This window comes from Eurosta solidaginis, chromosome 1 (genome assembly GCF_040869045.1).
Source record: "Eurosta solidaginis isolate ZX-2024a chromosome 1, ASM4086904v1, whole genome shotgun sequence".
In the NCBI taxonomy this organism is placed as follows: domain Eukaryota; kingdom Metazoa; phylum Arthropoda; class Insecta; order Diptera; family Tephritidae; genus Eurosta; species Eurosta solidaginis.
Genome location: NC_090319.1, coordinates 17,016,053 through 17,043,357, shown reverse-complemented (window position 1 = coordinate 17,043,357; position 27,305 = coordinate 17,016,053). Strand labels below are relative to the sequence as shown.

The 27,305-nt window shown below is 38.2% G+C and overlaps 1 protein-coding gene across 3 annotated transcripts; it reads right to left on the bottom strand.

Annotated features, from left to right (window-relative positions):
- Positions 1–4,144: 4,144 nt before the first annotated feature.
- Cenp-C (Centromeric protein-C) lies at positions 4,145–22,017 on the bottom strand. Of its 3 annotated transcripts, none has more exons than XM_067781796.1 (8): positions 21,908–22,017; positions 20,803–21,712; positions 18,245–20,740; positions 10,868–11,591; positions 9,410–10,795; positions 9,144–9,286; positions 4,827–4,917; positions 4,145–4,754 (listed from the first exon to the last, which is right to left on the bottom strand). In XM_067781796.1, coding segments are annotated over exons 1-8 (5,817 nt in total). In that variant the 5' UTR covers positions 21,910–22,017; the 3' UTR covers positions 4,145–4,689. The 3 variants fall into 3 exon arrangements, with proteins under 3 accessions (XP_067637897.1, XP_067637911.1, XP_067637901.1); XM_067781810.1 differs by having other exon boundaries at positions 10,868–11,432; XM_067781800.1 differs by having other exon boundaries at positions 18,245–20,737.
- Positions 22,018–27,305: the final 5,288 nt, after the last annotated feature.

Genomic DNA, 27,305 nt, shown 5'->3' with positions numbered 1-27,305 from the left:
GCTACTAGGCGCGTCACTCATGTGAAGGACCTAATGAGTTGTAAAATGCTTTTAAAAAATTATTATTGCAATAACTCCTTGAAATGGTTCATCCTAATACCGTTTTCACACAGAAACTTGATCGAATCACAATTCTGTTAAATGAAATAATTAAGAATTTATGAGCTTAACACCGGCTTATAATAATTGAAATTATAACCATTAAACAAACATACTGAAATAATTAAGTTTCCCTTTTTATACAGGGCCTTTTGCTTAATTAAGCGAATATCTGTCAGCGGCCCCAAAAAAATATTTAGTTTTTACAAAAAAAAGCTAAAATGGAAAGCAGCCGTTTACTTCTTAACTATAAATACAATCAACATAAAATGCATGCGCAACTACCCAAAGATGTTGCACCTAACCAAATATGTGCCTATTTTCGAAAAAGCCATATTACCTTTTGCAGCATGATTCAATCACAAGAGGTTTGCTCGACAGACACATTTTTTGACAATTGCATCCATTTTGCTCCCAAATTTTCGCAAACCTATGATCATACGAAACCTAAACTAATTCAAAATTTATCGTTCAACGTCAAAACCTCGACTATTAAATCGATGCCATAATGAAATGTATTCATTGGGCATGTTAACTTATTCCGGTAAAAGTCTAGATCAGGAGTCTACTGCTAATACGCGTCCAAAAATATCGAGAGAAGTGACCTCGACAACAATAATCCTAAGGCGGAAGAGAAAAATTGTATCTCTGTCCGGAGATATTTGCAGTTGAAGTAGGCAATTTTCATGTGGTTGTTGTAATGTTTTTGTGCACTGAAAAAGATTTTGTTACAAAGGGATTTTGCACGCATTTAATTTTGATTCCACCTCATTGGTGGACTGGCCAGGGTAATTTTTTATAAGCTCGGCTGAAGGCCGCCAACCCGGGGTCATTTTTCGGTTTTTCGTCAATATCTTTTGAATGAGCTAAAATGTTGATTTTCGCCTTCGAATTATTGTTATCGAGGTCAATACGCGTCTTTTGACCCTTCTCTCGATATTTTTGGGCGCGTATTAAAAGTCGACATTCTGTTCTATTAATTCCGTGTGTTCAGAACATTCGTCTCCATTTTAGAATTTGGAGAATCGGTTTATATTTGGAATATTATGCATATTCGGACCTCGTGAGGTAGTATCAAATGAACGTATTCCGAATATTCTAAATTAACGGTTTATCCGGAACGCTTCCATGAATACTTAACGGAAAAGAGCTTTCCGAAATTTCAGAATAAAAAGGTGAATACTCCCTGTGTAGCAGGACCGAACAAAAGCTTAACTCTTCTGTGAAAGTCAAGGTAGGTATAAAGTTTTAAGACAAAAAGACATTTTCTTTTATTTTTGTTTTTGTCAGTTTATTGCGGCTGCTGAGTAGCGTATCGCCTAATGTCGGCTGCCTGTTCAAAATCATACTACCTCAAAATACTTTGCAAAATTTTCCCAATTCAGGATTTGTCACAATACCGCCCTATATTAGAGTTAGATTGAAGAACGACTCATCTCAGAATACTTTCCATTAACTACCTCTTATGACAAAATGCATTCAACTTATGCTCATGTAGGGAGTTTTGGAAACAGATTTTGAGATAGTGCATTTTTGAATAAAATTTTAACGTACGGCATTCTTCAAACAATTTCTGAAAGAAGGACCAAACCAACATAGCACGAAATATTTAGAGGAAATGAATTATTTCGCCAAAAACTTTTGGCATTTACAAATTTATTATCACTACTAATATACTACCAAAGATACTTGTCTACTACAATTTCACTGAAGGGGATTGAATTATTCCCCGTTTTCCTTACTTCGTAAAAGCAACCCGTCCAGATTTTTCAATTTGGGAGTGTCAAAGATCTGTCATCATTGAAGAACAAACCTCTAGTGATTGAATCATGCTTTTGCAGCAAATGCAGCAAAAATTAAATTTTTAATTTTTTCATGTTTTTCTATTTTTTGTAAATTGTTGAAAATAATTTATGTTTGATTGTCATTTGTTACATTGACAATGAAATTTGAAGCACCAAGCAAAACCGACTGGATTTTTTACCTCGATTAGGCATTCAATAAAGCAATAATGAGATAATTAAGAATTAGTAATTTGCGCTACACAGCCCCTTGAATCTGGTATTTTAGTCGCCTCTTACGACAGGCATACCTACCGCGCGTATATTCTGACCCCCTAGCCCGCTTGGGGTGGAGGATTGAGTTCAATTAGGGCTGTAATGTAGAAAACTTGACTAATTATTTCATTAAGCCTCTGTGTGAAATTGGCATACAAATTATTTGCCAGTTATTATCCACATGCTTCATGAGTAATTTAAAAAATTATATTTACGGAGTTGACATTGAACATTTAATTTTGCATGAAACATGAATGTATGAGTTTAGAATCAAACACAGGGCTCAATTATATGGTTAGGTCATCTCATCAGCTGATTTTATTTTTTTCATTTCACTGGTATAGGGATTGTCAAAAGGAGACTGAAAACTCAAAATATAACGAACACATAGAAAATTATTTACTGAAGTTGTGATCAATTTTTTATAAAAAAAAAATTGTTTCACATCATTTTAACTATTTATTTTTAGTAAATGCATCTTAATTTAGCGCATTATTTTCCACAACACACAAAAATTGCAACGTATTATGTTTTCTGTCCATTCCATTCGCCCAACATCAACACGCAGATTTTTACAATCTGAACAAAGGTATTGTGACGAATATTAGCAACACAAAGGCATAATATCCTCTCTAAGCCGATAGTAAGCAGTCACTTGTATCTACATAAATAAATCAATCATTATGTCTACACATATCACTCATTTGCTGCAACGTCGTCATAACTCAAAAAACACAATTTTCCAGGAGAGCCATTCAAAGATTTTAACTGCCATATGTTGCGCATATAAAGGCATATTTTCATTTTTATACCACGTGCTAAATTTTTAACTGATCACGAAGATTTTTTTATACAACATACATACATCATGATATTGGGTACGTTTATGTGTTATTAACTCAAATGTTTTTTTGAGTTATGACGACGTTGCAGCAAATAAGCGATATGTACACACAAGAAGCGGTGAGATATGCACAATACATGTATGACGCAGGATGCGCGGTCATTATCAAAAGTGTAAGAGGAATTGACGCGCACGCACTTCCAATCAATAATAATTATTTTTGTTGTTTACGGCCTTTGAATTATAACTTTTTAAATATAAACGAGCTCTAGGCCAAATATTTGTATATTCTTAATAAAACACAATACGTGAATTTTTGATATACAATTATATTATTTAATTTGTCGATATTTCGACTTCAGTCTGAAGTCATCATCAGGACTAGGTACGAAAAGAACAAACATACATATTAAAATCATAAAAATACAATATCGACAAATTAAATAATATAATTGTATATCAAAATTTCACGTATTGTGTTTTATTAAGAATATACAAATATTTGGCCTAGAGCTCGTTTATATTTAAAAAATCAATAATAATTTTACTCTGTCTCATATTTTTTTACTACTCAAATATTTTCATTAATGTTTTTCTCGCCTACTAATTTTTAGTATGTAAACTTACAACAAGTGTTTTATGAAACAGTGCGCGTCACTTCATCAAAGTATGTCCCAATACTCTAAACTTATTGACAGATCCGACTTGTATATATCTGAGATAACTCACAAAAGTATGCAATCATTACTCACATAAACACGCGCATATTGCTATGCGAGAAGCTATAAAGGTGCATCTGTAGTTTGAAGCTCGTAATTTTATAGCTGGTAACTAAGTAGTAAATTCTAGAAGAAGAAACGCCTAGAAGTATTCGAACGAGGAAACCGAAGAGTATAAAAGAGCGCAAGCTGAGCAATCATGAATCAGTTTGATTTAAGCAAGCTATTGGTTGTGAAGTATCAGTGTTATTGGAAGTACTTTAATAAAGGCCATTTTGCATTATTGAATACTAGAGTTATTTATTCAACATTTTAGCGATACGAACGTTAGTAGGTGTAAAATAAGCGGAGTTTCACTAAATTCGTTACAGTATGTCGTTGCTGTAGAGATGAGCCAACCATTTAGTTGAACCATGAATCAAACATTAGAGGTGTTCCTTATCATATTGTATGCAAACAAAAGAAAACTAAATTATATATTTTATTTACAACACTAACTACAAAAGTTTATAATATTAAAAAATATAATTAAAGTTTCTTCATTTTTATAACTATGAAACATAGAAACTAAGATAATTATTTATGAAATATAGAATATTTTCGTCCTTAACACGATTGTCGCGATCTCTGTGGGATTGACATGCAATCAAATAATTTCGTTTACAATCATCCTTTACAAACGACTCTATAGAGTGTACAGTCACTTAAATCAACAATCGACAATTGCGAAAAGGGGAATAAATTAATTAATATTCTGAATTATGCCATAGTTGGGATCTGTTGATAGCCTTTACAGCATTAACGTGTTTGTTTTTTTTATTTTGTAATCAAAATATACGAGTATTTACTGACGATAAACGATAATAGAAACTTTGTGGTTTGTAGAAACCATACATACTAACTACAAATAAATTGTATGTTCAAGAGAAAATATTTAATTTTTTTAATATCTATTCTTTATATATAACAATTACTTCTTAATGACCATTAGTATGCCGATGTCTTTTTCCATATTCGTTATGTTGTATCGCTGGCCTAAAGAACGAGATAATTAAACCGCTGTTAACACCTTAAAAAATCGAATATAATAACACAACATCTACTCACCGATATTGATGGCTACCATATCGCCGATACCGAATATTCCATTTTCATTTTCAGTGCCAAAGCGGAATGTACCCGCAAGTACAACGAAGTGCTGCAATAAAAATAATTAAGTATTACAAACCGATTTGATTTGAGAAATAATATCCTCTAAAAAAGAGGTTACACATGGCTCAGCAAACGCTAAAACTTTCATTAGCGTCTCTTAAGGCAGTCGGTTCTATGTACCGGAGCGACTCGGGATTTTTCCCGACCAAGGACTGTCATTTCAGTGTGACCCCATTTAATTTGTTTCGTCCCTCCCACAAATTGTCATCCTCCCAGCAGCTCCTTGCAGCAGGATTGCTACATATTCTCTTACTCCGGGAAGGTATCGAACCCAATCCGGGTCCGTCTCCTGACCCCGGTCATGAGAAATGGTTTTGCTGCATCTGCCAGAAAAGAATCTTTTTAGGACGGTCATACTCTGTTCAGTGTGTCTCGTGCAACATATGGTTGCATCGGACAGGTTGTTCTGGGCTTGATCCCAAAACCCGACGTCCACGTAACTTTTATAAATCTTTTGTGGCTCCTTGCTGCTCACGCCCAAGGGCGTCCCGTAGTCTACGCCTAAGCGTATCCCCACTACCTTCCAGCAGCTTCGCTGCTCAGCAAGCCACAAGTACCCGCTGCTGCTCGCGCCCCACGGCGCCAACAACTCAAACAGCTGATACCACTCATAACTACTACCTTCGTAGTAGAGCTGGTAGCAATGCTGAGCATCAGCCCCTGCCCCCGTCTTCTTTTCCCCCCTCTTTTCTGGCAGCAATCGTGCAGGTCAGGGAAACAGACTCTTAGTCCCTGCCTCCGTTTGCACCGTCTGCCAGCACAGAATATATAGGTTTGCGACATCCGCTCAATGCAGCTCCTGCCTTGGGTGGTGCCACTTTCCTAGATGTTCTGGTCTCCGCGACGGCAACCCCTCGACGGGTTTCATCGCGCCATGTTGCCAGGTCGCAAACCCAAATCATCCGGGTACCCCAATGCTTGCCCAAGGGCGCCCAGTCCCAAGGCCACAACAGCAATTGCGTCCTGGCCTTCCACAACCTAGGCGTAGTCACCCCTCACTTACCCCCAGAGTGGCGGCGTCACCCCTCATGCACTTCAGAATTCTGCAGTTCAACTGTAATGGACTAACTGGGAAGATTACGGAGATAGTCGATTTCATGAAGCGGCACAACATCCGCATTGCTGCGATTCAAGAGACTAAACTCACAGCAAGATCTGCATTGCAGACCTGCTCTGGTTATAATGTCCACAGGAAAGACCGCGAGAGCGGAAATGGAGGCGGCCTCGCGTTTATTATACACCACTCTGTGCAATATCATATATTTGATCCTGGCATCGACCGCAGTGACAATGTCTTAGAACGTCAAGGCCTATCTGTCCGGTCAGGCGATGCAAATCTAGAAATCATCAACATCTACATCCCTCCTGTCACCTGTTGCCCCAGTGGATACCGCCCTAATATCGAGGCCTTACTCACTGGCAACAATCGCATTATCTTAGGCGATTTCAATGCCCATCACGACCTATGGCATTCAAACTTGCGGGCGGACAGTAGGGGTGAGATGTTGGCGGATCAAATAGACGAAATGACTTTCTGCACAATGAACGGAGACGCCCCCACACGTATGGTAGGAAGCTGTCATAGCTCGCCAGATATCTCAATCGTAAGCGCAGAACTCGTAAACTGCGTCAACTGGCAGCCGATGGTAACATTGGCATCCGACCACCTGCCCATACTTATTTCGTTCGAGCGTACCGCCGACTTCATCGTCACCGAAAAACGCACTTTCATAAACTTCAAAAAAGGAAAGTGGGAAGAATATAAATCTGCAACAGACAGTAGCTTTGCTGCCCTCCCTATCCCGACTGATGCCCGCCAAGGGGAGCGTGCCTTCCGTAAGGTCATTGAATCCGCCTCGGCACATTTCATTCCCGCCGGGAGAATTCCCGAAATCCGGCCCCACTTCCCGGCTAAGCCGCGAGCTTAGCGAGGGAACGCGACCTTATAAGACAGCTTGATCCAGGCGACCCTCAAATAAGGGATATAAACCAACGCATCAGATTGCTTGTGGACGAACACATGCGGGCGAAATGGGTAGAGCACCTAAGAGGTTGTAACCTCTCTACCGGTGTAGGTAAAATTTGGTCCACCGTAAAGTCCCTATCGAATCCGACTAAGCACAAAGACAAAGTTCCCATCGCCTTTGGCGATAAGGTGCTGTCGGATGCGAAAAAATGCGCGAGCGCTTTCTGCCGACAATATATAATGCACCCTACGGTCGACAAAGATAGACGGAGAGCCAATAGGCACGCGCATAAACACAAACTCAGCGCGGCACCAATTACCATCACCGCTAGAGAGGTTGAGGACGCCATTGGTCGCGCTAAACCATCCAAAGCAGTGGGCCCAGACGGCATAGCCATGCCGATGCTTAAAAACCTAGGGAAAGAGGGTTTCAAATATTTAGCGCATGTCTTCAACCTGTCTCTTTCCACCTTTGTCATACCCGAGAAATGGAAAATGGCCAAGGTGGTCCCGCTACTAAAGCCTGAGAAACCAGCTAACGTAGGTGGGTCATTTCGTCCGATATCTCTCCTATCGCCAGTGGCAAAGACGCTTGAAGCCATTTTACTCCCTTATTTCCAAGCACATTTGCAGCTAGCCCCTCATCAGCATGGCTTCAGAAAACTCCATAGCACTACCTCCGCGCTAAATGTCATTAGCACCCAGATAAATTGCGGTTTGAATCAATATCCCCACCATAGAACAGTACTCGTAGCGTTAGACCTATCAAAAGCTTTTGATACGGTCAACATGGCTCGTTACTGCAAGACCTGGAAGGGTCCACCCTTCCCCCATGTCTTAAAAGGTGGACCGCAAATTATCTGGGTGGTCGGCAGGCATCGGTGCAATTCAGAAACGAAACATCAAAACAAAGGAGAATTAAACAAGGGGTGCCACAGGGTGGTGTCCTATCCCCGCTTTTGTTTAATTTCTACATATCTAAGCTACCTTCACCACCGGAAGGAGTCACAATCGTTTCCTACGCCGATGACTGCATAATAATGGCCACAGGCCCAGGCCCAAAGATCGACGAGCTATGCAATAAAATAAACGGCTATCTCCCTGATCTCTCCAGTTTTTTCGCCTCGCGAAACCTGGCATTGTCACCGACTAAATCTTCCGCGACCTTGTTTACAACATGGACGCCCCAAATGTCGACCATATTGAACATCCACGTCGATGGCACTACGCTACCGACTGTCCTACACCACAAAATCTTGGGTGTGACGTTTGATCAGGATCTACATTTTGGTGCGCACGTAACCGCAATTGTTCCAAGAATTCAGAGCCGTAATAAAATCCTCAAATCCCTTGCTGGCAGTACCTGGGGAAAAGATAAAGAAACGCTCTTGACCACATACAAAGCAATTAGCCAGCCGATTACGTGCTACGCGTCACCCATATGGTCGCCAAGCCTAAAAACCACCCACTGGAAGAAACTACAGGCCTGCCAAAACACTGCTCTCAGAATCGCCACGGGCTGTCTTCTTATGTCCCCAGAACACCATCTGCATAATGAGGCGAGAATACTCCCCATCAGGGAGAGAAATGAGATGCTGACCAAACAGTTTCTGTTGAATACCCAGAAACCTGGGCATCTCAACAGACATCTGATTGACGAACCAGCACCGCCTAGGGGCCTAAGGAGTCATCTCCGTAAGCATTTTGAGGAAATACGGCACCTGAGAACCCAGCCGTATGAAGCGGAAAAACACAAGCAGGTCCTTGGTGAACTCCATAGACAGGCGTCGGACCTTTATGTCGGGAATTGCCCGGTGAATCCAGTACTTGAAGAAAAATATCCAGAACTTGCAGAAGAGGAACGCATACTCCCCAGGGAAACGCGTGTCACTCTTGCTCAACTTCGTTCTGGATACTGTAACAGGTTAAACTCTTACCTATCCAGAATCAACCCCGACATACAAAATGTATGCCCTGCTTGCAATGTGTCCCCACATGACACCAACCATCTCTTTAATTGTAATGTGGAACCAACGCCTCTAACACCCCTTTCCTTATGGTCCACCCCTGTTGAAACGGCAAGTTTCCTTGGACTCCCGTTAGAGGATATTGATGACAATTTGTGATCGGTCGCGGCTATTAGGTGGGGCGAGCATTGCTACAACAACAACAACAACTATACGAGACGTTCAGCTTGTTTTCGAAACTTGATAAAAAAAAATGCATGTATTATAATTAATACTTACCAAATTATTATGTTTTGCCCGCTTTGATGATTTATATTGCAACGGTTGGAAGCGTAAATAACCCAAGGAAGCTGTATCATCTGTATCGTAAAAAGCATAATCAACACCTTGCAAATCAGTAAAGTACAGATTACCAGCAGATGCTAAAAATTAATAAATAGTCAATACATGACTTAAAATTTTTAAAATCATTATAAGAAATGAAGACGTGCATGAATGTGGTCTCCAGCATATCTTCAAATATGTATGAAAAGAAATTTACTCACAAGTACGCATTTCCCTAAAAATGCACATATCAGGAGTGTTGGTGGTTTCCGCTGAATATGATACATTCCTAAGCCATTTATATAATTCTTTTTGGGCAGCATTCTGTGTGCGGGTTGAAGAAGTCGATGATGTTGAAGGATCTAATTCTGCTGGCCTGCTTGTTCCTACATTGCGTAAAGGTGTACGGCGCAGACGCACACGTAAATTTCGTGTTTGAGTAGTGCTTGAAGTTGATGATGATGATGATTCATCACAAGGTGGCTTATAGTTGGCAGCATTTTTTAGTTGATCAAACATTTCATTCAGTTTCGACCGAGCGGGAGGCGGAGGCCCATTACAGCGACTTCGTTCTAATATTCCTGCTCGATTTGTGGCACTCGTTGTATTCGCATTTGATGAAGTGTTTTGCTGCGTAGGTAATTGTGCTTCTGTGGTCTTTATTTGGCTACTTTGTTTTTTATTCTTCTCATCTGCCTTAGGTTTTGACTTAGAACCAATTGCCGCTTCGTTTATTGCTTCAGCTTGGGTAGTCACCCCAGATTGATTGCTAATGAGTGCCATTTGACTTTGATTCTTTGAAACTGTGCCAGGTGCTGATGAAATATCTGTGATATATTTTTTTGATTTTGCGTTACGTACGCGAGTTTTATTTTTCCGACCTACTTTAGCTTTTGACCCCGAACAAGTTGCTTCATCGTGTTTTGCTTCCTTAGTTCCCTTTTGTGTGCTACCCTCAGGAGCGTCACTATCACCATTTTTCAGTTGATCAAACATTTCGTTGAGTTCTTTATGTGTCATGTCTTTGCATTTGCCTTTTGCAGTTGCCTTACTTAATTTACGCTTTTGCTTTTTTTTTTTCTTCGTTATCTGAGTGTCACTTTCATTATTGTTTACTGCCATATTTTGTGGACTGATCGCCGCGGGTGCTTCGCTCTCTCTTGACGGTTGTGCCACATTTACTACACCTGCCTTCTCTGTCATAAACGCTATGTCTTCAGATTCCTTGGCATTTTCTTCGATTGGATGCAGCTTCGAGATGACTGCGTTATAATTCGTACTTGCACTGCATACCGTTCCTGATGCTGTATTCGTTTCACCTAATGAGCTAAAAGAGTGACCATGTTCCTCGCTAACTGTACTTTTCTTTGAAGGCCTACATATTTTCTTTTTTGCTACTTTTTTTACAGTGCTTGAAGCAATTGGAACTGAAATATTGTTGTTTAAGCTTGCTGATATTCTTGTTTTTTCTAAGCGTTTTAGTCTAGCTTTAGCTGAACGCTGCTCGGCAGCTGCCATCAATGAATAAAATAATGGTGGTCCATTTGGTGTACCACATAAAAAGCTTTCTTTCCTTGGTACTAGCCCTCGCTTGGATCGGCGCACACCTGTAAATCGAAATCGTATAAAAATGCAATGTTTAACAAATGTTACGTTGAATAATTATTAAGTGTTCTCACCTTCATCACCAACTGCGGATTCTGTGTCACTACTTTCAACTTGACGATTTGATGCTTCAGTGCGTTCGGAAGCTTTTCTCTTTCGTGGACGTCCACGAGGTGCAGGCATTATTGGTTTTTTGAATAGTTCATCATCCGTTTGGCAGCAAGCAGCTTGGGTTGAACTTGAAGGTTTGATGGACGGCCGTCGTGTGGCGTTAACACTTTTCGGAGATGTATTATTGCAATGATCCAAAAATGGCCCTGGCGGTAATACATACACCCCCAAAGGTGATGTTGGAGATGGTGGCGGTAATGGTGTCTCTCTGTTCGGTGTCGTTGAAGAGAATTGTGAAGGTGGTGGCGGGAGTGATTCTTCTCTACTTAATGTCGGTGAAATGAACTGGAACCGTTTTGAAGAATTTTTACCAGCTGATGTTGGCGATTGCACTGGTAATGGATCACCACTTTTGCGCGACGACGTTGCAATCAATGGCGGTGGTGGTGATGGTATATGCAAGTTGGATAGTGGCCTTGTAGGTGTAAAATCGGGCGGTGGTGGTATTGGCTGTATTGTTGCAGTGGTCTGAGAGAAATTATCCTTCTCTGATGATGCATTCCCTTCGTTTTCATCATTTTCCCCTGTGGAGTCACCTTTAGAATATAATGAGCGTTTCGATACGTTTATTTGTTTACGTTTTTTTACGCGCTTTTGTATATCCATGTATTTTTTCGTTATTTCAGGCTAAAAAATGAAGAAAAAGGACCTTTGCAATCTATAGAGTCAAGCCATATTTCGTAAGTATTATGTTACGTTAAAAAGATAACTCGCCGTTCTGCAAGTGTGCCTTATTATCTATAAAAACGGCTGTTGTTGTTGCTGTAGCGATTGACAAACTCCCCCAGGGTTTTAGGGAGCGTTATCAATATTATGGCGGCCACCGTGGTGTGATGGTAGCGTGCTCCGCCTATCACACCGTATGCCCTGGGTTCAACTCCCGGGCAAAGCAACATCAAAATTTTAGAAATAAGATTTTTCAATTAGAAGAAAATTTTTCTAAGCGGGGTCGCCCCTCGGCAGTGTCTGGCAAGCGCTCCGATTGTATTTCTGCCATGAAAAGCTCTCAGTGAAAGTTCATCTGCCTTGCAGATGCCGTTCGGAGTCGGCATAAAAACATGTAGGTCCCGTCCGGCCAATTTGTAGGGAAAAATCAAGAGGAGCACGACGCAAATTGGAAGAGAAGCTCGGCCTTAGATCTCTTCGGAGGTTATCGCGCCTTACATTTATTTTTTATTTTTATCAATATTAATTGTCTCTTGTGGGATATAAATCCTGTACGTTCCGGTAAGAAGCACAATTAAGGTACAAGTCCGATAAGTACACATGGAACCTTCTGGGGGTGGGGCCTAGTTCCATGGAACTTGAGGCGCCAGAACCTCGACTGCTAAAGAATCAGGATTCGCCACGGGTAGGTGAGGTTGACAATTGGGTTGGAGAAGCTATAAACTACGCTGGCAACCCATTGAAAAGGTTGCGCTACACAACCCTTTGAATCATTTGGGTATTTCAGTCGCCTCTTACGACAGGCATACCAACCGCGGGTATATTCTCATCCGCCTTTATCTATAATATAAAAATAAGTCGGGTTTTCCTTCCTGACGCTATAACTCCAGAACGCACCAACCGATTTTCACGGTTTTGCATTCGTTGGAAAGGTCTGGGGCTCCCCCATGTTTATACCAAAGAAAATTCAGGATAGAAGCACAGGGTCTCGAGATATAGGCCAAAACGTGGACCCGGGTACCCCTAGAATGTGTTTATAGGATATGGATAGCAAATGAAAACTGTTGAGTGCTTTAGTAGAGGGTAACTTTCATACCCCTGTGTGACTAGGGTCTCGGGATATAGGCCAAAACGTGGACCCGGGTACCCCTAGAATGTGTATAGAATATTGATATCAAATAAAAGCTGTTGATGAGTGCTTTAGTAGAGGGTAATTTTCATACCCCTGGGTGACTAGGGTCTCGAGTATAGGCCAAAACGTGGATCAGGGTAACACTAGGATGTGTTTTTACATTATGGATATGGACCCAAAACGCGATTTTTAACTTCATATTGAATCTTGCGTGAATAGCGCTAAAGGTACTTTGGCTTTCGTTAAACGTTGGTCTAAAGAATTCAATGACCCATACGTTACAAAAACTCTTTTTATAAGCTTTTATTTACTTTCACTTTTGTTGTCTGTAATGGAATCTTGCAAGTTAAATTTGATACACTTCCCGGTGTCCGATTGAGCTGAAATTTTGCACACATGTATAACTCCGATGACAATGCAATATTACTTTGTTAGAATTCGACAAATTAATCGATAACACAGTTATCGGTAAAGATTTGTATTTACTTTGGCATAACAGCCTAAGTCCCATACAAACACGCCGGTACCTATCCGTGGATTGTGATATTTGGACGTGGTGAATCACGTGTCACGCGTAGTGAATCTCATCGCTTGCGAAAAGCGGAGACACAACCCTCTGTTGTATATCTGTGTATAACCAACATAGCTGAATTTTTAAGGCTGTTTAACCCTGTAATCTTTTCTGTAATTTATTTTGCTTTTGGAAAAATTACCTATTTGAAAAAAGCTGGCTGAATAATATTGGCATAACAGCTTAAGTTAAATCAAGAATGGAAAATCTTTGGAAAATTTGAGCAGATGTGGCAATTTCGCGCGTCCGTTGAACGAAATATTGACAATCTGCTGATCATCGCTAAGAAATTAGCGACATTCCATCAACTAAGCAGCACTTTAGCAATACTACTGTTATTATTTGGCCGCTCAAACACACAAATATTAATTGTGCATTAAATCTAAAATATACAAATACACCATAATAATTTACACGGCCAAAGCCATAATAATTCACACGGGTCATCAATTCTTTCTCTGATTCAAAATCTGAACTACCAGCGCTACCGTCAACAGCTCAGTGTCATCACTACCAGTAGCGCCAATAACACCAAACTCGTGCCTGACACACAAAAGTCGTTTCACTCAATAGCGCAAGTAAAATGTACTACGCACTCACTACTAAGAAGCGTCAAAAATTCGCTTGGAGTAATTTCGTCAATGAGCTACCATTGAGCTGGCACCGCATTGGCGCTGGCGCCATGCAATTTACATCACTAAAATTACGCGAATGCCCAGGCTCATGACTTCAATACTTATATTTACAATGCTTTAAACTTTAAATACACCTCTGAAGTTGCTGCGCATAAAATGTGTACTAATAAATTCCAATACGCATTATACGCAGATGTAACTGATATATGTGTTTTTCTTTCACCCCCTATACTTATATTTAAAGCTTTTATAAGAACAAGCTTCTATTACTTGTTAATAAAACGAACTAAAAAGTAAAAAATAAAATTAAAGAAAAAAAAACTTTTTTAAAAATAAGCTTTTATTATTTTGGTTAATAAAATTAACTAAAAAGTAAACAATAAATTGACTCTAAAGAAATATAACACTTTATAAGTTCATTGTAAGCTTAAACGATAATTAGGCTTTTTCGTCTGCGACAAAAAAATTCTATATTGTACATAATTATATATTTTTAACATTAAAACTTTACACCTAAATTATTAAATCTTACAGTTTATATCACAGTCCTAATTGTTCTAATAAAAGCGTGTTACATTGCGATAGCAAGAAAAGGAGATCCTAAATGTTCTTAATTATACCATCAAAATTTAACACGTTTTTTATTAGAACAATTAGGACTGTGATATAAACTGTAAGATTTAATAATTTAGGTGTAAAGTTTTAATGTTAAAAATATATAATTATGTACAATATAGAATTTTTTTGTCGCAGACGAAAAAGCCTAATTATCGTTTAAGCTTACAATGAACTTATAAAGTGTTATATTTCTTTAGAGTCAATTTATTGTTTACTTTTTAGTTAATTTTATTAACCAAAATAATAAAAGCTTATTTTTAAAAAAGTTTTTTTTTCTTTAATTTTATATCATTGGTCAGGCCTACTTTGGAATACGCTTCAATAATTTGGAATCCGCGTTATCAGGTTCATTCCGACAATCTGGAATCGGCCCAGAAACAATTTTTGCTTTTCGCTTTAAAACACTTACCATGGGATCCTTCTAAAAATCTTCCCCCCTATTGCAGCCGGTTAAAACATTGCAGAGCCGCAGGGAGATGCTTGGTGTCTTATTTATTGTAAAACTAATAAGAGGGTCAATAAATAGTCCATTTTTTGCTTTGTGAAATTAATTTTAACGTTCCTATTAGGCCATCTAGACATTTTCTATCAATTTTTGTAGCTACATGCAGGTCGAATTATGAAATGCACGAACCACTTCGCTGTTTATGTCGTGATTTTAATAAACACTGTAAAAATTTAGACGTCTGCGACTCGTTTCTTGGTATTAAAAAATACCTTTTAACTTCATTAAATTTGTAATTCGAAATGAAGCAAAGAACGCTAAACCGTGATAATACTGTTCAACCCTCTGTTTCAAATATGAAGTACCAGTTACTTGAAACTTGTTGGCAAAATTGCGTTGTGATCATTATTTTTATATGTATGTAATGAAATTCTGTATAAATTCTATTCTATATATATAAAAAGAAGTATACATTTTGATTGTCAGTCCATAACTCGAGAACGGATAGAAAGATTGCCATGCAATTTTTAGGAAAGATACAGGAAGGAGAGGTGATGTTTGGTTGATTTTGAAATCCCAAATCGGTTTAGCCATTCTTGAGTTATGATTTTTTTTTAGAAAAAATTCAAAATTTGAAAATTTGGTATATAAATTTGCCTATATTAGTATTTACGATCCTTTTTTCCGGGAAGTTAACCAGAGACGGACTGGGACTGGGATTAGAACTAGGACCGGGACTGAGACTCGGAGTGGGACTGGGACTGGAACAAAATACATACCACCCTCTGGGACAGGCAATAAGGGATGAAGAAGAATGAGAAGAAGGTGAGAGAAGAGAAAAAAGAGAAGTAGAAGGATACTGAGAAAGAAATAGAATGAGACGAATATGGAGATAGATGAAGCGAAAAAGACTGAAGGAGGAGTGAATAAAAGGATCAGGAAAAAGTGAAGAGGGGTGGGGGAGGGTAGAGTTAGACGGAAAATTTTATTTTTATTTATTTATTATTACTGTCTTTAAGACCTAGGCTAATTAAAAAATGCATATAGGCCAAATTTAGGGCAGAACAACGTCTGCCAGGTCTGCTAGTTCTGTATATATTTTACCTACTATTAATTTGCTCGCTAGAATCTGTAGTGTATAGCTAGTTCTGTATATATTTTACCTACTATTAATTTGCTCTATTGTCAATTTCATAAATTATTATTTAATAGCTCCTGATGAGTACATTTTAACACATTTATAACATTTTAACTTTTGCTTACTTCTAAGTTTATAATTGAAATTGTCACGCGTTTAATTAATACTGTTTAAATATTTCTTTAAAATTGATGACTGCTTATGTTGTTTATATCGTGTATTACATCTGTGAATTAAGTGTTGGTATATTTGGTCTGTTTAATTGTTTAATTTAATGACTGTTAAATAAATAAATAAAATAAATAAATTGAAGCTGTTGATGTATGCTTTAGTACAGAGTAAGTTTTATGCTGGGTGACTAGGGTCTCGAGATATAGGCCAAAACGTGGACCCGGATACACCTAGAATGTGTTTTTACATTATGGGTATCAAATTCAAGCTGTTGATGTGTGCTTTAGTACAGAGTAAGTTTTACACCACTGGGTGACTAGGGTCTCGAGATATAGGCCAAAACATGGACCCGGATACACCTAGAATGTGTTTTTACATTATGGGTATCAAATTGAAGCTGTTGCTGTATACTTTAGTACAGAGTAAGTTTTACACGGCTGGATGACTAGGGTCTCGAGATATAGGCCAAAACATGGACCCGGATACCCCTAGAAAGTGTATTTTGGATATGAAATGAAAGCTGTTGCTGAGAGCTTTAAAGTAATTTTCATTGTGATATTCGATTTAATCGCATCAACCAGACAAAACTGATAAATATGCATGCGAAGCTGAAATAAAGACATGAATTAATAATACATACCTATTTACGTACGTCCTATTCGATTTGTCTGAAATTTGATATATAAATTTGCCTATATTAGTACTTACTGGGACTGGGGTTAGGACTAGGACTCGGAGTGAGACTGAGACTCGGAGTGAGACTGAGACTCGGAGTGGACCTGGGACTACTGAGACTCGGAATTAGACTGTAACAAAATACATACCACCCTCTGGGACTGGTAATAAGATATGAAGAAGAATGAGAAAAACTTGAGAGAAGAGAAAAGAGAGAAGGAGACTGAGAAAGAGATAGAATGAGACGAAGATGCAGATAGATGAAACGAAAAATACGGAGGGAGGAGTGAATACAAAGATTGGGAAAAAGTGTAGAGAGGCGAGGGCAGAGTTAGACGGAAAAAGCTTATTAAAATGTCAGCAGGTAGACCAAATTTAGGGCAGAACAACGTCTGTCGGGTCTGCTAGTATGTTATAAAATTGTCTGTATTTTTTATGTTGCTCACTTTTTTATACAATAAACACGTAAAAAATTATTGCGGTGCAAAAAAGAAATGTATATTTTCAGTCACACTTTTTCGTGTAAGGTCCATTGTATAAAAAGATGATGAACAACAACCTCGGCAAAACCAAGTTCTTAAAATTTAACGGTAATCGATGGCGTCTCGAAATCTATATCGCTATGGGAAAATTGAATGATCTTCAAAACTGCATAATCAGATAATTTTTAAAGACTAGTAAAAAGTTGAAAACTTTGATGTAAAATTTTTAAATTTCGTTCCATTGCTGTGAATTTTGCTTTAATATCGGAGAGAAAGAAAGCATTATATCGTAATCGAAAATTAACAAAACAATTGAAGACCAAATCAGTTCTCTATTTGTACTCTGTATATACAAGCTTAATATAAATACTTTCTGATATATGACTTTAAACGTCATGTCCGAAACTAAGTACAATCCAAACTAATTTTATTAATAATTTTACTTATTTTGTTTAAAGCTGGCTTCAGGTCAAATTGAGTAAAACACAATATGTTTAAATTTTACTACCAATATATTTCGGCTACTCTTCCGCTACACAGCTCCACGTCAGACAGAGCAGACGTGTAAATAAATGCAATTTACGCCCTGAAGACGGTTACCGGAAGAGTAGCCGAAATATATTGGTAGTAAAACTTAAAACATATTGTGTTTTACTCAATTTGACCTGAAGCCAGCTTTAAACAAAATAAGTAATTAATTAAGAGGTCGCCAAAAATCACAATTATTAATAATTTTATTTCACTTACCAAATCTTTAGATTTCTTTTTTCGTGATAGTGAACGCCTAGTTTGTACACTATTATTTGGCTGAATAAATGTTACACGCTCTGTATTGTCATCAATCAATGAAGAATTATATGTCCGCATACTAGACGTTAAATTGGCAAGCATTTGTTCTTGCTGGCTTGTTGCCATACCATTATTATCCTTAAAGACATCTGGAGCCGACGGTAATTCAACAAGTTCTTCAAGAATTCCAGTATCACTTACATTCGGAGCAACGCTTTCCACATTGTACGACTCTGGATTCTGTGCCAGTATTTCATGTAAACCCTCCGCTTCTCCTAATAGCTCTCGACGCAAAATTTCCAATTGAATTTGTTCCTCAATTTGCAATTTATGTTTCAAAGTACTGTCTACTTTTGTAACAGATTTTTGCAAACTTGTTGGTGCCACTAATGCCTCACTAATTGAATTACGCTTACGCAAATCAAGTATTTCAAGATTTGTTAGACGTGCCAAATGTGCTTTAAGTTCTTCTGCAAATTGTTCACCATTTTTCGGTGTATTTGGTGCTTTATTTAGGGGTCGCTTTGACTGTTTTTGCGACATATACTCGCCACGCCTATCATGATGTAAGTTAAGGGGATGTGCTGGTGGTAGGCCAGACTCGGCATCGGTATCTGAAGTAATTGTAGGCGATTCAACCGCGTTTGATAACAGTAAAGTACCCTTGCATTTGCGTCTGCTGCGTGTAACTGGCTTACGTCTTTCAGTTGCAAGATTAAGCGGACCGCTCTTACGCGTAACTCGTCTTTTAGCAATGGGTCTATGGCTCTCGTCAACATCCTCATCTTCTGTAATGAGTGATGAACTAGCTATTTCCATATTTTCATTTATAGTTGCATTTTTGGTGTATTTAACGTGTGACATGGTTTTGTTTTTCAAAATGGACCGCCTGGGACGCTCAGACGCAGCCTTTGTTAAGCTTTGATTATTTACGATTGAAGCGGAAGAAACAGTTGGGTTATCTATGAAACCTATAGATTTCCGACTTGAACATGGTGCTTTGGCTGTATCTTGAATTACTGAATGGTCAGGATTATGGCATTGCCCGAATGTCTTAGATAATGGGTTAGCATGAATGCTGGTATGTCTTGCCAAATTATCGCGAGAACCGGTGTCTACTCTTGGAATCTGTACTTCTGGTTGCCTTGCACAACCAGTGCAGCATTCAATCTGTGTGTATTCCATGCACGTATCAGGCGCTTTGGTGACATACCTGTTATTTCCCTTTGTATTAGACTTTTCTTCGTGATTTATTCCACTAATAAAAGCTTTGGAAACATTGGCTTCTACTTGCTCTGTCGGATCTTGCACTACTGAACAATCGTCAGTTCGGCACTCATACTGCGCGTGTTCTCTGTTGAACGTTTTAACAACATCGGCAGAGTTTATGCTATTGTGTCTTGAAAAGCTTTGCTGCCGATTCTTGCGAGCATTAATATCCTCTGGTACCTTGGCTTGCACTGACACTGCCGAACCTTGTACCATTGAATGTTGAGGGCTAAAACATTCATGCTGGATTTGCTTTGCCACTGTTGGATCCTGTACAATAGAATGTTGTAGACACGCATGTTGTATGTGTCCTCCTTGGAAAGTTTCTCGTACATCATTATTGTTAGCGGTATTATTTGCGAAGGAGTGACAGCTATTGTGTTTTGTAAGAGCTCTATCGTTGTCAATAGGAGTACGAGCATTTATTGTGTTATTATGCGTAAATGTTGGATGATTTAGAAAAGCATGCGAATTTTCGCATTTGGAAGCATTTCGAATCTCTACAATAGACTGAATATCTGAACATATACTAGAAGCACGTGATTGTCTAAGCGTTTCATTCAGCTTATTAAGACTATTTTTTTGTGCAATTGTACCATGTAATATATTCTCGATATTCGTGCCATTTTGTACAGATTCTTTCATATTAGATTGTGCCTTAGTAGCGGTGGACGCGCTGTTAAAAGTTTGATTCACTGGTATGACAATCTTTGACGGCTGTGCTTGCGTTTTTCTGATATCTTTAAGGGTATTTTGCACTTCTTGCAATAGTTCCTGTGTGATCAAAACATGAGAGGTTTCGGCTTGACCGTTCGATGAAGATTGCGCTTGAGCTTTATGCAGCAAATCTTGTGTGTCAGGTATAACGGTTTCATTTCTAATTGATACAGGTGTTGTTTTGGTTTTCCGACGTAGGTTTTTTATATTTCGCGGTTGATTTATTGTATTATCGGGTGTTTTACTAATTTGCATTCGTTCAGTATTATCAATTTTTTGCAACTTTTTCATTGCCTCCTCTAACGCGTCACCAATCATATTTTTCATCAATGCTTCATCATGTTTGCTCAAAGAACTGATTGATAGACGTTGTACATCTGCTCTTGCATATTCATCTGCAGTTGGTGAATTATTTTGAACTTTTTCTATTGGCCTGTGGCTTAAAGGCGTGCTACATATTGGTGGCTGCTGTAGTTAAAATATAAACATCATAATTTGTAAAACAATGTGTATAATATTAAAATACTTACAAAATCTGTCGACGTTACAGTCTTTTCAAATTCTTTAAGTAACGTTCTTTTACCGGTATGGGGTAACACGGAATGACGCTTTAGAACATGACGCCTTAAACGATCTGCACTACTTACACCGCCACTTCGCATGTTTTTTGACATGGGGGATCGTGGTGATTTATGTCTCAATGATTGTGGTGTAGCGGGTAACAATGCTAAAGGTACGGGACTAACACAACGATTTAGTTCCTCATCCTGCTGTGGCAAATTTGGCTGTTGCATTTGTTCCTCCTCTCGAAGCGTTGGTTGTGCTTGATTTTCAGCTGCCAACCATACCATAATTCTCGGTGGTGTTTGTGACGTAGCTGTCTGGGAGGCAGGCTCTACCACTTCTGTATTGTTGATTTGATCTCTAACTGGAAGGCTTGTGTTGTTTCTGGTATTTGGGTCACAGACCGCCTGAGGATTTTCTCTTCCTAATTGGGAGTGAGTTAATCCCTTAGTACTACCATCTGGCAAATCAACTGCCTCTTCTTTAATTTCATTCGCTTGTAAAACTGGGTCATGGGGTACACCATCCGCTTCGGAGTTAACTGGTTTTAATATGGAGTGTGTTTGCTTTTCAGCACTACATTCAGGCGTATTGACTGGTTTTTCCTGTATTTCATTCGGTTGTACAATTGGTTGAGCTCGTTGAGAATCATTTTCCCTATCGGTATTCTCACCCGATTCCTTTAGTGAAACGCAAGGTGTACTGACACGCTTTAGACGCACCTCTAAACTAAACCGTTCGGGCTCAGAATTAAAAATTCGCTTGCGACTGGGCCACACTTTACCACTTTTCTTCTGTATAAACTGTGCCAATCGATGGCCATCAGAATCGTCAAGAAATTCTGATAATTCACTTAAACTGAACGGATCAGCAGACCTGAAAACAGAAAATTATTATATGATAAATGCATTTGGATAATGGGAACTATGCCAGTGCCATATTTTGGTTGACACATATACATATAACCAATTTTTATGCAAATTAGGGCGCGTATCTTTCTAAACATATTAAAGACGGCATTTTTCGAACACTTTCGCAAACACTTAGACAACAACTTTCCATTGCACTTACATATTAATTGAGAAAAAATCAATATGCTCGAAACGTGTAAATTATTTTTTCTCGGCCAATTTATTTTATTTTTCCACCGCTTGCCTTGTGCTCTCCTTTCTATCCGTTATTCCTCCATCTTTTTAAAAACGCCAGATTGTTGCCAGATCACATGAAAATAATAAAGCAACCCTGACTGTTGGTGGATACAGTACGGAATGGGGTGAGCCAGACGTTCAATATAAGCAAAAGAGAATTTCGAACTTATGGCCGTGTTTCTTAACACGCGTATATCCGTTTACGCTTAAACTTTATATGGACTGCTAAGCGAAAAACTTTAAATACACCTCTGAAATTGCTGCGCATAAATTTTGTCCTACTAAATTTCAATACGCATTATACTCAGATGTAACTGAAATATGTGTCTTTGTTTCACCCTCTACACTAATTCTATGTATTCAATGTGTGTCCACAATTCATCGCAACTGATTCAGCTATATGTTATACCCTATGGCCATCAGAGCGTTGTGTCTCCGCTTTTCGGTACACCCTGTTGCTGTAGCTAGTTGTTTAACTACAGCCGCTAGATGGGTCTCCTAAGCATTATCTAAGCGAGGATAGGCGTTTTTTTTTCACTCGTCAACGAAACGTATACTCGTGTAAAAAAAACACAGCTTATATTACACCCCTATTATGAATTTTCATACGATAGACGATAAACGCTAGCTAGCGTATCGTAAAACATCAGCTTTCATATTGCGATTTCCACACGCCCAATAGATGTTCAATTATGAATGACGGCAGAGTTTAGTTTACACATTTTTCTGAATCTATACGAAACAGATAGCAAAATAAAACATAAATACTAACAATTCATTTGTCTTGTACGTAAAAGTGGCAAAAGTTTCTAAAAGCTGTAATAATAAAATGTTTTATGCAACCTCTGTTACCTTTTATATAAACTCAAATGAACAAATTGACGAAACTTGCATAGAACCCACAAAAAGAAGAAAATTGAGAGATGCTTCCAATCTTCTTTAGTACTTGACATACTAAAAGTAAAGAAAAAGTTAAATAAACAAAATTGTTGCCAGAGTATGTCTTAACAGAGATAGAAGGCAGTTTGCGCGCCCGTAAAAATAGGTCACCCATCCCAAATATTTTGAAGGTTTGTGCCACATTAAGGTTTCTTGCCCAGGGTGTTGCAACAGAGTGTTAGGAATGAGGCAATAGTTGGATTCTTTTGGATTATGTAATAATTTTATATTTACTTCTATTTAAATAGTTCCCAACATATCGTGGAAAAATAGCTAGCGTAGAAAATTGAACAGCTTATGCGATAGTTAGCGTATGACAATACCACGATAAACGCTAACGCTCGGGTTTCACACGCTAGAATTTATTTCATTATACGGTAGAACAGATTGCAAGCGTTTATCGTGTATCGTATGAGTTCATAATAGGGGTGTTAGTATCTGTTCGTAGTGAATGAGAATTCCTGATTTAATATTTTTAAGAAAGAATTGGTAAAATATTTCATTAAAGCACCACGCTTTAATAAAATAATGAAAAACTAAATTTGGTAATTCTTTACTTTAGCTCACAACTGTTAAAACTCGTCCAAAATATCGGACGAGGTGTCAAAAGACACGATCCCAGGGCCACGAATCCGAAAGCGGAAATTAAAAATTTTATTTCTGTGAAAAGATATTTCCAAAAAACCGAAAAATGGCCCCGGAGCGCTCCGAAAACGGGGTATGATATATAGTATTTTTTCGCAGAACACTTGTCTGCATTGGCGGCCTGCGGCTACGCTTATAAAAAGTACCCTGGGTGTGTTCAGCACCGGTTTGGAGCCAAAACTATATCCGCGCAAAACACTTTTACCCTAAGTTTTTTTGTGTGTACACAAAATCATCAAAATTACAATAACCACATGAAAATTCACGATTTTGTTTGTTTGCAAATATCTCCGAAAATAAATGATATTTCGGATTCGTGATCCTGGAACCAAGGCACGTCTTTTGACACCTCTCCCGATATTTTTGGACGAGTTTTAGTAGTTGTGAGCTAAAGTAAAGAATTACCCTAAATTTTGTATCTTAAAGAGTCTTCAAGTTTTTGTTCGCACCCCGGACCCATTAATTTATCAAAACTCTGAACTCCAAAAAAAGGTGGACCTAATCCAATTCTAGAAAATGTCAGATGTATTTATAAAAACGCCTTCTATACATTTTCGTGGGGTATTTGTGTTGTATTAAATTAATTAATTAATTTATTTTCCAAAAATCGTAATTATGCAAAGTCACTTCACCGCATAAATATATAGGATGCAGTTAAAGAAAACTAAACAAAACTTCCTTGAGAATCACATTCGAGATGACAAACCATGTCGTGGTGCTTCTTTGGCAACAACAAAAGTATCGAGTGACGCCTCTTAACAAATATATACTCTTTGGCTTAATAACCTTATTGGGGTGATTATTATCAAAAAGGAAAACTCCATTACAAAAAAAAAAAATTGTATTTTACTCAGAATTGCTTAAAGTACGTGCACACTAATCGACGCTACACGTAGTGACAAAATATTCCTTCCTTGTATTCTTATGGCACCATTCACACATAGCGACAGTCGGACGACACGACACGTTTAGTGTGGATGCACTTTTATGGTGCACTAATGGAAAAATAAGCCAAATTATTAGATGTATCTTCAAGGGCAGCTCACGATCATGTTCACATGATCTTGTATCATTGCACAGCAAATTTTCACTGCATTCCATAGGTAATGTAACAACAATATACATGCAAGTGCACCTGTAAAAATTTTCGCTGAATGCAAATGCAGAGAACATTCGCTTTGGAGCGCGGGGTAAATAGCAGGCATGCTTAACCAACGAACCGATATCATTTCGTTACGATAATTAACGTTAATAAACGAAACAAAGTCATTTCGTTTCGTTTATTAACGTTAAGAACGTCAAATTAACGAAATGATTTTTTTTCGTTTTCTGCCATATCAAAACGAAATCAAATCGTTTATGTTGATTATTAATTTCAAACTATGCTGGCAAAGCTGATTGATGGCGGAGTCATTAAAGGTGAAACCATTAGCCAAGCTGATTGCAACTTTTCTCATGAATTTTGACAGTACGAACATTTCTCAAAGTATTTTTGACATTACCACCAACAAATTACACAAACAAATTACATGGAGTTTGTGTGTGTATGTCCGCTCGCTGTTACCACCACGGCTTCACCATGGCACATTTCAAACATAAAGTATCACGTTTTTGTTAATATTTTTAACGTTAACGAAAGCGTTTCGTTTCGGTTAAAAACGAGACACAATTTATCTTGATAATTTCTTTATCGATAATATTTCGAAGTGTTTCAACGGAAACGGTGGAAATTTTTTGATAAACGATTAGCTTAACGTTAAGGTGCATACCATGGTTCAATTATGTACAGGTTGGCTCATCTCATCAGCTGATTTCATTTATGTCATTGCATGGTCGAAGGGATTGTCGAAAGGAGATGCCAAACTCAAAATGAAACCAACACATTGGCAACATTTTACTTACACATACAAAAACTGCTAAGTTTTATGTTTCCATTCCATACCATTCGCACCAACACCAATACACAGATTTTGACAATTTGAACAGACATATTTTGTTGCTTTACAGATAAGCCAGCCTGTATATAGTTGAACCATGGGTGCATACCTGGTAAATAGCCACTACTCACAAATCACATACAGAAGATTACGCATTGCGCATGTAAACAAAAGATCAGCTGTTTTTTGTGGGCAATTTATACGTAATTTCTAGCTCTTGTTTTTTCTTTCTTTCTTTCTTTCGCTCAAGCAGGAAACTGTGACGTAGATGTGCAGAACGAAGCAATTTTGAACTCGTGAACATAGTACAGGTTTACAAGTATGATACGTATGAGAAGGAAACAATTCCTTTCTCTTTCTAACACGCTGCAGTTTGACATTTCGGTCAGTTTCAAACTAGCGTGGAACCTGCGTGGAACATGCGTTTCACACTGAACGAAGTGTCAAAATTACCGGGGTTTGTGTCGTTGAAAGCGACGCAGGGACACAAAAAAGTAGCGGAATATCAGATATGGGTAGCTGTGATGGTAAATTTTTTTGAACGAATTTAGCATGAAGATGTACTGCACCTATATGGGTCCTACAGAAAATTATTAAGAATACAAACACGAGTGCTAAATTTTTCTACCCGTACAAAAGTTCTCCACGAAAAACAGTTTGAAACCGAGGTCGACTGCAATAACACGTCCAAAACTGTGAAAAGAGAAATGAAAAGACGCGTTTTGTCCTGTTATCAATAGTCCAAAGAGAAAAAGTATTCGAATTGTGGGAAGCGAGACAAAAACGCGTCTATTAATACCTCCCCCGACGGTTTTGGTCGTGTTTTAGCAATCGTCCCCGGTAATAAAGTATCACAATTTGTTAATTAAAATTGTCCGAAACATATGGATTTTAAAGAGAGATGTAATTAAGTGCTCGTTTGTAAGTAAATAAGGATATTTCTTTGTAATTTTACAATAAAAATTTTACGCAGTTTTTGCTAGCAGCTACTACACTTTTTTTGAACCTAAGAAGTACAACAGTGCCAAATAGCATCCACAAAAAAAAAACGAACAAGAACAAGCATTTCATCAGGTGAGCATGGCTGTGTATGTGCGTGCTGCTACATATCCTACTTGTAGGCTTTACAATGCTCGCGAATGCACAATCTTTTGTGCGTGATTTGTGGCCACTACTTTTGCCATACAATACATCATGGCGGAACCATACAAGGTGGTAGCACGGCGACATACTACCTACAGACATAAATAAAACTTCCATGTACTTTGTTTTTGTAAATCGATGACTACTCCAAATCAGCTGTCACTGTGCTGCCACCTTGTATACATGGTTCAACTATATGGGAGGCTAATCTCATCAGCTGATTTTATTTTTTCATTTCACTGGAGTTTGGATTGTCAAAAGGAGATGGCAAAGGCAAAATGCAACCAACACATTGGCATTATTTTCTTGCAACACAAGTTTTTATGTAATTAAAAGATAGCCGGTCAATTATGTGTTTAACAGCAGTATAAATAGCTGTTTGACCATTATTTGCTTAGTGCAAAGTGAAATTAAACTCCACTATTTCGGCTCAACGTTTCGCTAAGCACCTTAGCTTCTTCAGGAGCGAAACTGAATTTATTTAGTAATTTTTATCACAAACAAGTAATTTTATCACAACAACAATGTACATAAAAGAAAGTTATTAAAACAAATTTCGGTTAGAATTAAGCAAACAGATTGTTTAGTAAAAAACTTACTTGATTTGAACTTTATATTAGACACATTAAATAAATTCCATAGCAAACTAAAATTCAC